The sequence below is a fragment of the Rhynchophorus ferrugineus genome, unplaced genomic scaffold (assembly GCF_030347505.1).
Source record: "Rhynchophorus ferrugineus isolate W39M unplaced genomic scaffold, kcgeb_rfMv2 rfM7, whole genome shotgun sequence".
NCBI classification, from domain to species: domain Eukaryota; kingdom Metazoa; phylum Arthropoda; class Insecta; order Coleoptera; family Curculionidae; genus Rhynchophorus; species Rhynchophorus ferrugineus.
The window spans coordinates 36,317,165-36,335,273 of NW_027472586.1; the positions used below are offsets into that span (position 1 = coordinate 36,317,165).

General features: G+C 34.1%; 1 protein-coding gene across 8 annotated transcripts in view; it reads right to left on the reverse strand.

Annotated features, from left to right (window-relative positions):
• Nucleotides 1-18,109, reverse strand: part of mbc (dedicator of cytokinesis protein myoblast city) — a 31,266-nt gene that overhangs the window by 1,272 nt on the left and 11,885 nt on the right. For 2 of the 8 annotated variants that reach the window (XM_076410719.1, XM_076410716.1), the window contains exons 11-20: nucleotides 11,445-11,558; nucleotides 10,974-11,129; nucleotides 9,517-10,395; nucleotides 7,997-8,260; nucleotides 6,993-7,329; nucleotides 5,884-6,282; nucleotides 4,439-4,701; nucleotides 4,191-4,285; nucleotides 1,366-1,618; nucleotides 59-209 (exon numbers count right to left, since the gene is read on the reverse strand). In XM_076410719.1, the coding sequence (XP_076266834.1) occupies nucleotides 59-209; nucleotides 1,366-1,618; nucleotides 4,191-4,285; nucleotides 4,439-4,701; nucleotides 5,884-6,282; nucleotides 6,993-7,329; nucleotides 7,997-8,260; nucleotides 9,517-10,395; nucleotides 10,974-11,129; nucleotides 11,445-11,558 (2,911 nt within the window). Of the gene's footprint in view, nucleotides 1-58; nucleotides 210-1,333; nucleotides 1,619-1,874; nucleotides 2,038-4,190; nucleotides 4,286-4,438; nucleotides 4,702-5,883; nucleotides 6,283-6,992; nucleotides 7,330-7,996; nucleotides 8,261-9,516; nucleotides 10,396-10,973; nucleotides 11,130-11,435; nucleotides 11,559-18,109 lie in introns of those variants that run through there. The other 6 variants (XM_076410717.1, XM_076410715.1, XM_076410721.1 and 3 more) reach the window with 4 other exon arrangements.

An 18,109-nucleotide genomic window follows, 5' to 3' on the forward strand; every position in this document is an offset into this window, starting at 1 on the left:
TTAGTAGTTCTTTTGACGATTTTTGACTTATGATATTGTTTGTTCATTGTGTATTAACCTGCTGAATTCCTATTGCTGCTGTTACCGGAACTGTTGGTGGATCTGATCTGCAGAGACATACTATTCAGTCGGGAGAATTGTCCGCTGGAGGGTCGACTGAGTCTCTTTTCCTTTTCAATCTCGGATCTCAGTGGTCTTTTGGAATGTAGCTAAGAACAAAACGGAATTAAACATAATATTTTGTCAAAAATAAATATATTACATATGTACAACTGTGATAAAAAAAATTGTAAGACAGTTATGACATTGGCATATAATACAAACAACTATTGCAAATGTTACAAACATTACGATATCTAATGCAATATAATATTTTTTTACTATTATTATTATCCTTAGTCGTTCAACAATCTGCTCAGTGGGCAATTTCTTATGATATTTTGAATAAATGACATGTAGAAAATTATTTCATTAAGTGATTTCTTGTATAAAACTTATTATAACTCAGTTTAACTTTTAACTAACTAATCAGATCGGATGGTGTTAAACATTTTAGCTGATTAGTAAGCACACTGTGCACTAAAACACTTTTAAAGTACTTAACAAAAACACTTTCAATTACACTCCTTATTGGTTCTAAAGGGATAATGTATGGTTATCATTTCACTAGAAATATAGTTTATTTAAGTTTAATTTGAAGCCGTCCAACAATGGCTATATTAGACCGGCCAGCAGTACCTCATAGTTGGATTCTATATGACCAAATAGCCGTAAGTATTGATTCATACAGCAATACCATGATAACTTAAACTTGTATGTATATCTGTGAGATAAGACTTTAGTAACTGAATTTGGAATATTTATTGACGACACGGTCATTATGGAAAAGATTATCTCTGTCTAGAACTATAGAAAAACTGCGAATGGCAATCAACAAGATCCACAAACGGACTAAATACTAAATAATCGGAAAATATCTAGCTCAGCTCGAAATCTATCCATGTTAATGAAAAGACAGAAAATAAATTTTTCTCACACTCTATTGCTTGTGAATTGATCCAAGTGCAAAAGAAAAATATATTATAAAATATGTCATGTTAAAAAATGTTTGTGGAATGATTGATGAACGAAATAACTTCTTTGGCTAAATCGAGCAGTCCTAAAAATGATATGGATTAAAATTATAAAGAATGATTTTAGAAATAGTAGGCTAACATTATCCGGGACGATTGCAACCATCAACAATGGCGGAGTATTGTGTAACACTTTCCCAAGCACCGGCTATGAATTGTTGTTGATGATGAATATGAAGTCGAAACAAAAACTGAACTACCTCAACGCCTTCTGCGTATTCTAGCGTCGTACCTCTTCCCTAAGTTCAATGGGCGGTGTTCCGGCCACGTTCGAGTTGGATCCCGTGGATGCGTTGATGGTATCGTCGCTGGTGTACCACTGCGTCGCACCGGGCAACAAAGGTGATGGTGAAGCTTCCGTCTTGCTCCTCCTCCTCTTCGTTGACAGTTTATGGGATTTTTTGTGGGTCGCCGATGACGTGCTGGTGAAGCTCTGAGACGGCGATAGTCTCATGCTCTTGCTGTGGGTGGTTAGGGATGAACGGCTACAAAAACAGATCAGAACAATAAGCTGCGAGGTTCAGTAAGGAAACGGGTACGGAGAGGGGCGGTATCGTTCCACGTCGAACAAAAAAGTAGTAAGCGCACAAAAAAGAAAGAAAACCGAAGGCGATCGATAAGTAACCCTTCTCATTTGCCCAAACAGTGCCGTGCTTTTTACTTTACTTATCCATCACCATCTAAATAAAAGCGAGAGATATAATCATGCAGCATGCAAAGAAAATGATCTTGTCAAATTACCATCATGTTACGAACTAGTTTTGTCAGCGATCGTTAGTAGCTTTAAGCTAAGGTCTCTAAGTAATTTTAATTGAAGTGTTGCGATAACGTTAATGAGAAAACGGTTTAAATTAATGAAGTGTTTCGGTTATGGGTTATGCTGGGCCGGCTATCCCGCTTTTTTCTGAAAATTAAAAAATAAACAGTGTGTTGTCCTAAAGCAGTTCCCCACCCCGGTGCACGAATTGTTTTGGGGTTCAGTTTGCGTTTCGAGGTCAAATGACGAGACTGTCTAACAACTATTATTTTTAACTCGAAAATAATTTATTTTTATGTACTTTCATCTGTTAGCTCTGGTTTTAGAGATACAAGTGATATTTTACATTTGAGAATATAGGAGGAGGACTTAAATGGGCGCATGTGAAACAGTGTTTTGGTTTCTTCATTTGTGCTTAGTAGTATAAATTCGACAGGAGCGCTAAATTTGTACAATAGTTTATATTTTGTGAAAATAATCAAGAAGATCCTGAATATTTTGAACCTTTTTAGTAATCAGATACTTCCTGTAGAAACAATTTGTTTTATATATAAAGGATTTTGGTATAATTTTTTTTCGACAAAGCTTTTCTTGAAAGCATTTCTTTCGAATGGGATGATGAAATTTACAAAACCTTTTTTTGCAGTTCCTTTTTACTTAAAATGATCTGTTTAAATCTGAAGAATTTTATATTGCCGATAAAAGGAGCCAATTTCAGAGTTGTTACAAGTTTACTGATAGTGTGCTGCAAGCAAGTCTTCAGTGAAACTGTTGAGTTTTGATGATGAAATGTTTAGAATGAGGTAAGTTTTTTATTTTTAATAATGAATTATTAATATCTTATTAACCTGTCAATTATAGTTTATAAATATAAATTCAAAACAATGTTTGATTTTTTTATTATGTACTGAATGTTAATATATTGTAATTAAAAATAGAAAATTCTACAAATTTTCCTTTGAAATAATAATGCTATTGTTTTATTTTTATTTCCTAACAGAAAAATTGTTAGATGGCTTGGTGGCGCAGTGGTAAAGGCGATAGGGCAGTCCTCCTACTGTTGCGATAGCCGAGAGTTTGAATCCTGCCGGGACATGGTTGCAAATTTATGTTAGTTATTGTTTAAAATTTGTGATTGTTCTAGGCAAGAGTGTAAAATTCGACAAGGAAAATGTTCCCAGTCACGCAAGTAACCAGGCTGGGTAAGACCGCACGTCTTCTGGGAAGATTTCTAAAGTTAGTCACTCGCCAGTCGGTAGCTTGCAAGGACCGTGGTTCGGAGCCCACGTTAAACTTTAGGCCCAATCCAGATAAACCACCCATAGTTGGTAAAAGGAGACTTTAATATATATATATATATATATATATATATATATATATATATATATATATATATATATATATATATATATATATATATATATATATATATATATATATATATATATATATATATATATATATATATCCAAATATTTATTTAAAATATTAGATATACTTAAATAAAATGTTTTTTTTCAACTTTTATTATATTTTTATTTTTAATCCTATTTTTATTGCTATAACTATTATATTTTAAATTACCTGCTACTCATATTGCCATAGTCGCACCCTCCGGTGCGAAATGAAGGCAACACTTTTTCACAGCTAATGCATGGGAGATTCCCTTCTATATTCTCTATATTTTGTGATTCTACACTTTCAGTGTCTTATTTGAAATAAATTCTGCTAATGGTCGTTTTCGCCTCGGGAATTCGTTCCAATTTCATTCAACAGGCATATCCAAACCATTGTAATATGCGTCTCTGAATTAACTAATTCATTTTTAATGTGATATCGGAGGAAACATGTAAAATTTGCCTTAAGTATCGAATTTGAAAAACCTCAAGCTGAAAGATTGGCAAAATAAGTGCCTGAAAGAGACGGCTTTTAACTTAGAGCAACACATCCTCCTGTATCTTAGCCAACATGGCTTTTACTTCAACAGTATAAATGCCACTTTTTTCTCCTGTATTACCGATCCTAAAGGCTTGAATTCCTGCACTTGCTATAACTGGATCCCGTTGAGTCTGATAATTCAGCTCGAAAACTATGAACACAGTAAAACAACTCGCGCTTAAATTTTAAAATTCCGATGAAGCTCATTATCGAAAACGTCAAATAGTTTCAATACTCGAAAAATAAACAGCGCCCCTCCTATAAAATCATTTTTACTTACAATTCGTACACCTTGCCACTACAAACTACCCCCATATTAGTATGTCATGCTGTCAGTCTTCCCCCGAACCCCGCGTACTTACTCGGGAGTGATGGTGACGTCCGATAGCCTCATGTCGCTGGCTGTGCTGAAGTGTCGTCTCATCTGTACCCCATTTTCGAGTTTTAAATCGCAGTCCTGTAAATAATATATATATATATATATATATATATATATATATATATATATATATATATTCGGCGTGTTATTTATATTTGTATTTTGTTTTACAATTACTTATTCTCTATTTATGTAACTATTAGAAATAAAAACAAACAGCTTCGGACTCACCCTTCTGCCGTATTTGATCTCTACATCATTTCTGAACACCTCTAAACGCTCCTCCAATCTCTTTTGCAATGGCTGCAAGATGCTTGGCGCTTTACGCCGATGAATCTCGACGCAAAGATTGAGCAGCGGCACCTGGCTGGCGATGAGGTCCTTCAGCTTGTTCACCAGCAAGTCATCATCGGGATGATGTTCCAGATATTCGGCACTGAAGAACACTTCTTCGTAGTTGCGCACGCCTCCCATGACGGCGGCATCCAGAATACCTATATACAGATTAAATAGATTTACACAGGAGAACACAGTGTTGTTCGATTATTAGTTGCAATAGTGGTAAGAAAGTTATTGTATAGCATTGAAAATATACACCAAAAATATTAATAAATCTAAAAGTTGCATTTGTCATCATGAAGACGTCTATTAATTAATCGACAGATGAGAATCTCCCTCTTTCCCAGATAAGTATATGTAATGTATATATTTTTTAAATTGCGCTTTAACCTTATTACCTGATAATATTTTCCTAATTTGGACTTTTTATTTCGAATAAAATATCTAGTCATAAAGATTTTGTAAAAAAATATATTAACATATATGTTATATATTATTAACATATAAGTTTGATTAACATTATAATTTAAAATACCTAAGTATCTCAAGGTATAAAAATGTATATGTTGTGCATTGCCAGTTGTATATATTACATACACCTCACTCTCAATGCTAGGAAAGAAACACAACGAACAACGTTTGATTGGTTTATCATATATTAAATATTTTATTTAGTATTTGACCAAGTAAAAAACACAATTAATGTCATATTACACTGGCATCTTGATTTAATTTGGCTATGTTAACTTTTGCATTGTTTTTTAATGTTGGGTATATTCGTTTAGAGTTGTGGAGGGTTGCATATAATTAATTTATCTGATTGATTCACATTAAATTAAATGCATATATAAAAATTCAGTCCGCAAAAATCACGAAACAATTGATGGATTAACTTTAAAATTTTAGACGAAATTGCTTTTTAACATAAGGATGGTTTGACAACAATTATAATTACGATTCAGGTTTAATCGTAGCAATTTTTTCTATATATAAATTCAGCTTGATTAACTTGACATTTGAACGAGACATCGTTTTGCGAGATTTAGATAAAAAATAATTAAAAAGAAATAAAAGCAATAAAATAATATCCTATATTCAATACCCATGAAAAACGACTATTTTGTTTTACTAGTTTGGAAAATTCAAAAAATCAATCGGATTAAAATTATTATAAATGATACATTTATTTATGTGTTTTTATATGTTTTTCCTTGATAGTTGAAATGAAAATAGCACAGTTATTAAAATTCGCAGAGAAATTATAAGGCCCAGCACAGAAACATCTTGATCTGTTAGTTATTTCATTGAATCAGCTATAATTAGACCACAATACTCACCAGTCAAAGTTAGACTAAGAGGATTGATTTGCATATTCTCGTCCCTGTTGTAGCAATTGATGTAGTTAATCAGATGGGTGTTCTTGTTCTCTATAGTCTCGATGGCATTGTTCAATGGAGATATCTCCTTCACTTTGGTCTCCTCCATGCACACAGGGAACCATCGCAGGATGCCTGGGAGGGGATACGTAGTAACCAGCTCGGTCCGTTCCAGCCACAAGTGAGCGAACTCGTTGTCGGTCTTAATGAAGGGGTCCTTCCTGGTAAACGGACGCGAATAGGTGAACTTCCTGATGTTGTTCACCTTGTAAAACTTGACGATCTGCTCGCACACCGGCTTTCCCGAGAAGCGCTGTTTCTTCTCTTCCATTACCGGATCTACTTTATTTATTTGGATGTCTAGGTATTGGTGGTTAAGGAGCCTAATAAGCATTAACCAAAATTTTTGTGCCCTATTGTTATACGTCTGCTAGAGCAGTTAAAATGTATCCATCTAGATTTGTATTGTTCTATAAAGCAGCGTCAAATTAATAAATATATAAGTCAAAATAATAATATAAATTAAATAACGTGAATATGATTTAGAATAAAGACAAATTAAAGGTTTTATTTTGCCTTATTAATAATGATACAGAAATAATCAGCAGTGATTGTAAACAACATAGCTATCTATAGCTTTTCTTCTAGTTAGGCCAGCCAAAATAAGAAATTGGAACATTACTTATTTGATCGACGGACTAAAAAGAAAGCTTTGCCATAATATACAGCAGCTGATGATGCCAGCTAACACCGACATTTGATGGTACTAAAAAATGGTTTAAATAAACTACTTTAAGTAGTCAAGAGTTTTATTCTTACTAATAAAATGTCCCAGAGAATACATGCTAAGAGCTTAATGCTTCAGCTTTTGAAGTGATAATTGTTCCATCTAAGTTATATAAACCTATCAACGCTCCGATTTCACGGTTTCAACGAAACGTGATGAAACATCCAGTTGAAACTAACAAATAAGATTCGATTATTCATTCGTAAGATGCAATTGCAGTACACCTAGCGCATCCGAAAATTTTGTAAATTTACTTACACTAACTTTGTTTTAAAAAGGATACATTGTCCGTCGGAATTACAGATATCGTCACCGGGAGGCGTGAGCTTGTTCAGCAGTTGAGCCTTCGGGAACTCGTTCATGATACGGCAATTGAATTCCTGCAATCTCTCGTACTCTTTGCCCCGATAAATGAACATCTTATTTTGGAGGAATTTCGTAAATCCTTTGCCAAAGTAACCGACTCGAAAGTACTCGGGCTCGGGGCGCGCCGATTTCATGATGTTGTCATAGAAGTCCGAGAGTTTGCTGTGCAATCGACTTAGCTCTTCGTAGTCGAAGGTCTCTTTCTCGTACTGTTCGGCGAGTTCCTTGCATTTGCTGATTGCGTACTCCCACATCTGAAACAAACGAAGCACGTTCATTTTACAATCCAGATCATTAATTCCAACCAGCACACTGAAACTATTATTGGCTCAAGAAATGTATGGTGAGCTGATCCGCCATATCGCAATTGCTGGTTTGATGTGAGGACGGTCCGAAGGACCAAAAAACTTCCAAGACACTGAATTGCAAGACTACCTTGACAAATCAACTATTTTTAGATGTATACATGCGAGTGAAATATCCAAAAGGAGGGAAACTGATTATTACATAAATTGACTGTATTTCTGAATTATATTTTGTTTGTTGTTCAATTGTTTGTTTGTCATTGTTGAGGCAAAAAAGAGAAGTTTCTACTTCTTGCCTACGCGTCAGAATGTATATAATAGTAAAATAATATTATTGAATATGGTCATGAATGCCTCAGAACCCCCTGACATTGTTAAAACTCGAGTGGAGAGTTTTTTATTCCTCGAATGTTCATTTTTTGGAAAGAAGTGGGTTTAGAGTATTGGTGAGGCTTTGTTAACAATAGATTTTTGGCCAGTCAGAATACATGCAAAACCCTAGTATGTAAAAATTCAGCTTCCGTATGTTTATATTCGCATAATGGTGGATAGATTGACTTGAAATTTTATTATAATTTATTAGAAAACGACATGTTGATAAATATCCAATACCCACCTTTCCTTTGCTGTAATTTTCGATAATTTGATCATAAAGTAATGTTTTGAACTGCCGATGAGTTTTCAGGTCCTTTAGTTCCGGCGTGCAAGACAGGTTCTTCAAAACCATAGGCAACGGAGCATCGGACCACTCCAACAGTTTGGTGTGAAGCTCCAATGTGAAGGCGGCTTCGGTAAAATTCTCGCATTCGATGTGCAGGTCCACCAGTTTGTTTAGGTAGCGGATGTACATGTCTCTCTTGTTAATTTCGGAGTAAAAGTCCTGCAAATTCGACAAATTTAAATATTATAACAGTGATTTTTCGTTATTTATCGTTATGCATGGCGGCCGAGTTTTGGGACTCATAGGTGCTATTTATGTACCGTTGATGATTCCATAAATTAAATGCACTATATGGAACAAATAAAATATATTAACATGAATTAACGACTGTAATTTAAAAATATAATAAATAAGCCCTTGCTTATTGATACTGCCAAATCTTTAAAAGAGGAGATATAACAAGAATTGATGAAAATAAAAAAGAAACATAGAAAATATTGGGAAAGCTGGATAAGATCAGGGACGAAATTTAGATACTGAACCCTGAAAATATAGTAATTAGTACGTAAATGAGGAATACCATTGGTTATATGGATGGAGAATAAAAGGAGATGCGATGTAGTTGTTCAATGATCTGCTGTGATGACGGAAAATGAGGACGAATTGAACAATGGCAATATGCAGCGTACATATAGACGTATTAGTTAAAAATTGGCAAAAAATTAGAAGAAAGGATTATTTCTCACTAATTTTTGTACTATCTGTTTAATTATGGTACCAAAAGTAAACAGATTATGAATATTTAAAATGAAACCGCTTAAATTGAAAGAAACAATATATATTATTAAGGAAGAGTTTAAATAAGAATAATACAGAGGAAAATATGAAATAAAGCGAAGGAAAGGAGGCAGAATAGTAAAATTGTAAATATATGAAATCGCAGATTAATGAATCATAGAGGTAATTGTTTTGTATTAAAAATAAAACGTAAAAATTATAAATGTTTTACAATAGACCCTTTGTTGGCTCTATAAGAATTAAAGACAGAACAAATTAAAAAACGCTAGTGAGGGCTAGTGTTTGGGATTGCGACCTGTGCATATTTATGTAAGCTAGCGTGTTATAAATTGCACAATTATTTACCAGGTGCAATTATCATTTCACTGAAAAATTTGTAATAATATCTGCATACTATTAATATTTAGTTCATAGATAAGTTTTACTATGTTAGTTGCAGTTATAGTGATAGCTTAAATCTGACGACTATATATATATACTGTTTTGAAAAATTTGGTTAGTATAGATTATATGTTTACATAATAAATACGCCTTTGAATATAATTTTATACTATATGGTCCTCAATCAAACAAAACTGCTGTACAGAGTGGAGATTAAGAAAGCAAACTTATAAAATGAATATTTTGAAAAGGAAGATATTCTACCTCATTAAAAATTGAAAAATCTAATAACTTACCAGTAGATTCACCGTACAAGACATGGTATTCTCTTTATTATCATCCGAGAGGATGCTCCGGTACTCCAGCAGACTCTCCATCAACTGGGACACTATACGAACGAACTTCACGCCCTCTTCCTTCATAGAGGTGTGCTTCTCGCACAAATCGATCATGATGTCGTAGAAAAGCCGCTTGTACTCTACATCGCCCCGACCCCCCTCGAACAGGGCGTCCAACTTCACAATCATTTCGTTCTCGAAATCGTCGAAATTTGCCTTGGTGTTCGACGAATTCCTCTTGGTGTCCCCGAAGCTCTCCTCTTCCAACCGCGACGAGTAAAACTCGCATTGCATCATGTCGAAGAACATGGGTATGGTGACCTTGCGCAGTTCCGGTTCGGGGATTAGCGTCATCTCCAGAATGAGACCGACGAGGCTGGGCACGAAGTGCACCTTGTGCGTGCCCAGATTGAACCACATCGAACGAATCTCGAAGCCCATCTCTCTGCGCATGTCGCTGTACTGGTTCACGATCCGCGTACGCTTATTCAACGGGAACCCCTCCAGCTGCAACACGTCCTGGGTCATGAACGCGATGGCGCAATGGAAGAAGTTGCTCCAGGCGTCGTGCTCGAATTTATCGAAGAAGTAGTCGTGGATGGTGTTGGCAAATAGGCGCAGGGATTTCAGGATAATGTTGTTCTGGAGCAACAGCATATCGCACCAATCCTTCGGGAACACTGAACTGCTGACTAGCTCCTTAAATACGACGAGGATCTCCATGAGGAAATCCAGGATGTCGAAAGGCGTCTGGAAATCTGAGATGTAATTGTTGTAGTGCTTTGAGCTCATCTGTCGAAAGATGTCCAGCATCACGGCCACGAGTTGTCTGCTTAACTGTAAACGTTGACGTGTTAGTGTTAATATCATTTAGGGGGGTAAAATATAGATGATAAAATTTATAGAATGTAACATCAAGGGGATTTTTCAAAATTCGAACTATTTTCGGAGTTTCGGAGATCCTCTATACTCCAAATGTTTTTTAGGCCTCTTATAAAATGTTTTCAAACACTTAATTTTATTGTCGCTTTCGATATCCTATATGTTTTCCACCTACGTCTCTCTAGCATCCAGTGCAACTTCGTCGTTACATCGCGACTATGTATAAGAGCCATGTGTTTTAAGACTGAATGGTATAATGAGTGAAATCGGTTTGGTCTACTTTCTAATAGATAACAACGTCCAGAGTCGTTTAAACCCTCTCAATTGAATTATCGATTACAGTACCATTTAGTCAATGAAATAATATAGATAATTTATTATCAATTATAAAATAATTTAAAACGCAGAAGTCGTTGATTTATTCCCCATAAATACCTACAATATTTACAAACTGGCAACACCGCCGAGCGAATTATAAAATATTAGATATAAATATCGCATGCGCATTTTCAAAAGAGCAAAGGGCCACTTACTGCAGGAGAATCGTCCTTGTCCACTTTGATGTGACTCTGTATTACTGTGCGCAAATCTGAATGGATAATCCGCGCAATGTCGTTGTAGGTAGACCCGACATCCTTCCGGAATAGCAGCTCCATGATATCGCTCAATATTTTCACGCAGAGCTCCACCTACAATCAGACTTAATCAGTAAGCAATCACAATCCTCGGGAGGGCTGCATTGAGTCAAAGCTGGACTATTGAACGACCTGTATATAAACACGGAAAATGAAATCGAGAAGGACTTAGAAATGACAATCTTTGTGCGTGAAAAGTGTAAGAAGAAAGGGCGTACTTACCTGGATATTTTTCTTTTAATTGATCGTTCAATAGCCTGGAAAGCTGAAGAGATACTGTGCACGATAGAAATTTTTTAAAAAGCATGTGATGTGTATGTGTGATTTTTGGAAAAATATTTACTAAAGTCTATTCATTACGTTTTTCACCTCTTCAGTATGTCCCACGTGTTCGGTGACCAAATGTTTCGTAGTTCCGAGCAGTTGAGCTACCTTGGCCACGGATTTGTTTTGTCGTCGACCGTCTTGCCGCTGTACAACACCCTATAAGACCCATGGTACCACTACATACGACTACCACTAAGAGATGGCTTTGGGAAAGGTTATCTCCCCCAAGAACGATTAGTAGTGTTACATTAATTCAAAAAAAATCAATAAACAAAACGAACTACAGATAATTAAACGTTGATCAGACAAAAGCGGAAGTTTCCCCCAACACCTGCTAACATCCTCTAATTCTACGGTAACCTACGAGCTTCTTACGATGACACGACTCGCAAAAAATCATCCCTTAATATAGTAGAGTCCAATCACTAGTCTATCTTGAGAAAACACTTCAAATATTCTATCTACATATATTCAGTGTAAGATCGAATGTCGACTAATTTTCCAATTTCTTAGAACATTTATTAATTGCACAAATAAATAAATCTAGAACTTCTTATTTAGAACCATCCATGATTTAAATAGAAATATGCTTATGCTGCTTAGAAAACATGCAGTTATAATAAGTAACATTAGGCATTATCGATGAATTATAAAACATATGAATAAGAAAGAGAAAAGAAGAAAGAAGCTAATAAGAAAAAGAAGACTTAAGTCATTGAAATGCGGCAGTCATTGAAAATAAGACTGAATGAAAATTTTAAATCTGAAAGCTGTTGGAATGAAACTCTGACTCCTCGTTCTATTTCAACATCGAAAGTAGTACGTAGAGATATTAACATTCCATATCTCCAACAGATTCTTAAACATGAAACAAGAAGTTATGAGGTAAAGAATGTTGAGACAAAATTAAAGAATTTTCTAAAGAAAAGAATATTATGAATTGGAAAAAGAATTAGGAATGTCCCAAGTCGAGAAGCTTACTAGTGATATGGAATAATTGCCCCTGTAACAGTGGACAAGATCCAAGAAATATTTACAAAAAGCTTTCAGGCAGCTAAGAATAAGAAGACCCACTGGTTTAGAACTTAAACGATATTATTACACCATTCAAAAAATAGTGCTAAAATAGGAAAATATATATGTGAAAACAAGAATAATAATATTTAATTTTTATGGAAAAACCCTAAATTCTAGTTTTTCTGGAGGTCAATCAAATGTATTGCTTTAAATGTTAGGCAAACTAATTTTTTATGTTACTTCTTTTCTAAATAAAATAAATTTATTTTTTATTTAAATTGTTGGTTGAAAATAATAGATATTTGGAAAACCAAACCTTCATCATATAAATGATAAAAGAAGTGTTTGAATTTTATAAAGTACTTTCTCGAACTAGCCCAGCTATTTGATGTTTATATTAAGGGATGGATATTATGAAGATATGCTATTTTATAGGACGTCTTGCCGTGATATATGAAGTCATTCCATAATATATTTTACATATCACTTATTGCATATTAAATAGTTGTACTTCGATACATTCCCTTTTAATAAACGCCAGCATAATGCTACACTTGGTATGTGAGAAAGCAATCCATGTTTTTGAAATAATTTTCTTCAATACAACATTGATTTAAAACTAATAGTAATGATTAAGTTCGCGAAAGCCTTGCGGGACATGACATACTGCAAAAAGTACCGGAAACTGTTCAATAAAACATAAAATATGTATTACTTATCCACATTTTGTAATATCGCCATTAAAGTATAATAATATAAATATAAGTATTTCGAAATAATACACAGATCTGGCCGTCAGAGACTACTAATTTTTTGTAGACCTAAGGATAATCGTCAAAATTGAACTCTGTTTTGAGAACCACTTTACAAAAAAAGACATCGAAATGTCAGAAAAGTTTTAATATAATTACATAAAACCCCCAATGCAAGTTGACCTTAGCTAGACCGAAAACTTATCAGTTACAGTATCTTCACATTCGTAAATTTATAATTTTGCGTAGCGTTTACATCGTCGTCAACTAAATTAAAATCAAATGCACATCGAAAAAAAGTAAAAATTCATATTCTTTAAATAATATTGAACACAACAAAATATATTGTTTAAAAAAATGATGAAAAACACGGATTACTTTTTCACCCATCTAATAATATAACAAACAAGTCTTTGAAACTTATTAAAAAAAAACAAGAAGCACAGCATTTAATAAAATATAATACATCGTCCCAAATCAGTTCAAACTTAAATGCAATTCGAGGCAGTGTTTATAATGTGTTTTCTCGCAAAGATTCTTCATGCAACATTCCAAAAAAATAGTTAATTTGATGCTTGTTCTTTTGTTTGAACTGGCTTCCATATCCTAATGTCTAACTGTATATTATACATATATAATTCTTGTAGAATATACTCAACAGGATTCCATAGTCTTTCCAATAAAACATCCAATGCACGTCATGAATATTTATGACGTCAGCATGTCGCAATGTTGCCGTATCAATTTTTATAACCTCTAATTATTATCACTAATGCTTTCAAGAAGTGCTATAGACATTTGACAACAAGGTCGACCAGTACCAATACAAATCGATTTTATAGACAGATGTCACATGTTCCGACACATTTAACAGCATTCTGTTTCATTTTAACTAGGAGGCTTTAACTAATAAAAACTGCATTTGGCAATATATTCACATCATCAATGACGTGCATTAGTAGTTTTATTTGAAGGACTACATTTACATAGTGTATATTAGTTTGAATACCGAGCCCGTAATGTGTGTTGAACATCGGAAATGTTCGTGTTACTTTCTCGGAGTTACATACATTTCTCTACATATGTACTTAAATTCATTTGTGCATATATATATACATATATATATATATGTCGTATATTTAGAGGACCTAGCATTGAAAAGTCGAAAATAATGTATCGTCAGAATTGTTGGTTGCACCTTTTTTACTTTGACAATTTAGAGAAATTCATTTGTTTATTAATTCTTTACAATATTTCGATATGTATAGCAAATAAGACTTCTTGTATATTATTTCAGGGCAATTATTTCCATACATTTTGAGTTGGATTTAAATATGGTTTGATTTGGTTGTGTTGATCATGTCAATAAGTCATTTTGTTCTTTGCGTAAAATGGCCATCTTACAGACAGAAAACGAATTTATTTAAACCAAATATAGATTTTATTCGAATGCAACTTAATTCCATAAAAAAATTTAATTGGATTCGTTTAATTCATTAAGTCTTGTAATTCATTGTCTTCGAACTTTTTTGGTCGTTCTTTACCATCGACGTAACAAACCAAAACCGATGGAGCAGCGTCACCACAGGTTTCTGAAAATGTTTGATGGACTTCAGCAGCGAATTTCTTCAAATCAAATAACAAAAGTTCAAATGTCGAAAATGCAACTTTTATAGTTCCATGATTAGCGTCTGTATAAACTGGATAACTGAAATGTTGATAAATGCCAGAAACATCGAATTTAATAGTACGGTTCGTATTTTTACCAGTAAATATCGCTGATCAAAATCCATGTCAATTTATTTCATTCATGTTCAAGTTCCTAATAGAACCATTTTCTTTAAATTGCCGACAGCAGTCTCCAGAGTTGAGAGTCAAGTTTCTGATCAGGGCCAGATTAATACTACTTAGTGCTCTAGCAATCAACGCCTGTGGGCCCTCGTATCCATAAATAAACTAATATCACCTTTCATGTATCAGCAAATGCATTTTTTGGTCCTATTTCTGATGCCCTTCAAGTTATGATGCGGTAACCAATTATTCAATTTGCGTATGGGCTGACCCCGCACTGCTTTTGATGGACTAAACATAATGAACAATTACCTTCTAGTCCCACCAAATACACAACATTTTTTTTCGGATCTATCAATAATACCTTTGTCCGTGAGCTTGTGACTGTCGTACATATTGTAGTGATTCGATTTTCATCGTGAGTTACGATAAGTTTCAGAAATGGTTTAATTCGCTTGTATTTGAACAGTTCTTCAGGAATTCTGACTGGCTCGATTACAAGACAAATTAATATACACTATTTACCGAATATCATTTATCACTGACGATCCAGTGTCAAAACATAATTTAACGGTGGCCAAAGAGAATTAGTCATACTATATCTCGTGACATTTGGGTTAGTAATCAAAATGCAAATAATAATAATTAAAATAAGAGTTCAAAATGCCTAAAGCCGTGCTCTCATCTATGTTTTACGGAGAATAAGGTGTTTTTTTAAAGGAAAAATAAATATAAAGATAAGATCAAGAAGTTTAAGAGTACCTATTTGGGAAATTGTGGCCAAGGTTTCTCTGTGCAAGAAGATGTTTTTTTCACTGTTTTCGTCGTCGTTATACGCCACGTGTGTGCGTGTGCGTCATCGGCAAGAAATTACGAAAACCATGCGGGTTATATGCACATCGACTGAAAACAGAAGTTGAAGAGAAGAGACTTTCGATTCAGATGTGTTGCGTGTATTAAGTGCATTTGTTTAGTATAAATGTTGATGGCGGTTTCTCGTTCTATCGATGGCCAGATCGTCGAATGCGTATGTACAAAATTGTTATAGGCAGAAATTAATCAACATAGTATTAGATAAACAATTTAATTGCTAAGGGTCTTCAAAAATCATATAATACGAGGGCCAAGCAGTATTTATAGAGAATAGAATGATCGGTATTCTAAATATTGTTCCAAAGGAAAGTATAACATTAAATAAAGTTTAGCGCACGGTACAGATTAACTCAATCGGTAGCCTGGCCTTGAAAATGCAGTTGCTGTGAGGACTTCCTTTAGCGACTATAGTCCATAGAAAATTCTGCAATAGTCGAGGTCCTCGGCTATTAAATCGTATGCTAGGCGTTGTTGCATACTTTTATTTTTTCATCATCATAGCCGACGGTCGAGAACACTTCTCAACCAATACGCTGATGTTGATATGAATTCGTTTAATTTCAAATTTAAATTAAAATGAAAATAATCATTTTAATCTGGGTGTAAAAGGATCACATTTGAAAGACATCAAGCTTACAGAGTTCAGACTGTAACAGTCTTCAAGTCTTGGAATCATACGAAAGGACTGTAGTATTTGCAAAATTAGAGCTCGATTTTAGCCTTGATTGTAATGATGCATCTCTTTTACACACACCATTTTAGAGAAGCAAAAAGCTCCCGCACTTGATGTTACTTTCTTCGCCTATATTACTGATCTCACATACCTGTACTCCTGTACTTGAATCACTAAGTATCCTGAGGTTTACAATAATAGGCGATAATAATTCAGTCTTTTAGAGCAAAGCAATAAAAGCGACAATCGCACGCTTTCCACATCTACTGATAACTTCGGAATCAAATAGACGAAAAATATGAACGAAAGTTACTAATGGACAACGCATAAGAAGTCATTAACAAAACTTTGAATGGTTTAGCTCAAAGGAGAAACAATATATATTTTAGAATGATATCCATACATTGCCTGAAAAATTGGCAAAACACATACAATCAAATGCCAATACTTTAAATAAATAAATTCTAACTATCCATTGTAAACGCGTTTTCTTTAGCAAAAAAAAAACAGAAATAAATTACCGACATATCTGGTATGTAGATTGCATTAATATAAGAAAATAGTTATTATTTTTTAATATTCCTTGTACGATAATTGTTGGGATGTTGACTCCAGGAATAAGTTTAATTTTTTTTATTTATTACGATATTATTTTAAATAAATAAATGTAAACATTTTGTACTTTAATAAATAATGAACATTTTTCGATATACAACTGACTTTTTTTGTAAATAAATCTACTAAACATTGAATTTATTTTCAAATACCTTGTATTAAAATCTAAGTAAGGATAAATAAGTAAGTGTTCGAAATACTAAATTAAGTTGGTATAAAATTGTGGAATCAGAACAAGATCAATGCTTGGTTTAGACTAATATCTTACTCTACAAAATCTATCTTACGTTACAAAAATGAAACAATTGATTATAATATATTCCTAAAAATTAAAAAAAAAACAATGATTTAAGGATCATTGTTTAGTAAGCACCAATGAATTTAAAAATGAATCCCTAAAACAGATTAAGCCTATTCGAAAGAACAGTGTGACATTAACATGTCAATTGAAAAGTTCACGGCCTATCATAGTAAAACACATATTTTGCCAAAATTATTTTTTTAATTCAATATAATTCCCTTCAAGCGTGATACACTGATTATAGCAGCCCTCCAACTTCTCGATACCATTTTTGTAATACGATTTGTCCTTTGATTCAAAATAGGCCTCAGTTTCATCGATAACCTTTTCATTCGACGAGAATCTCTTCCAAGCGAGCATTCTTCTCCTTCTCTGGCTCATCCACCATAGCAAGAAGCAATTCGAAGCCCAATTCATAGATTTTTGACATGGTGTATTGTCTTGGTGAAGCAGTACTTTCTTTTTCTTCAAATGCGGCCGTTTTTTCGGCGATTTCGTCCTTCAAACGGTCCAATAGCTTATGTAATAGTCGCTGTTGACGGTCCTTCCTTTTTCAAGGTAGTTAATGAAAATTATTCCATGCGCATCCCAAAATACAGACGCCATAACCTTGCCAGCCGACTGTTGCGTTTTCCCACGCTTTGGAGCAGGTTCATCGTGTGCAGTCCACTCGGATGACTGTCGA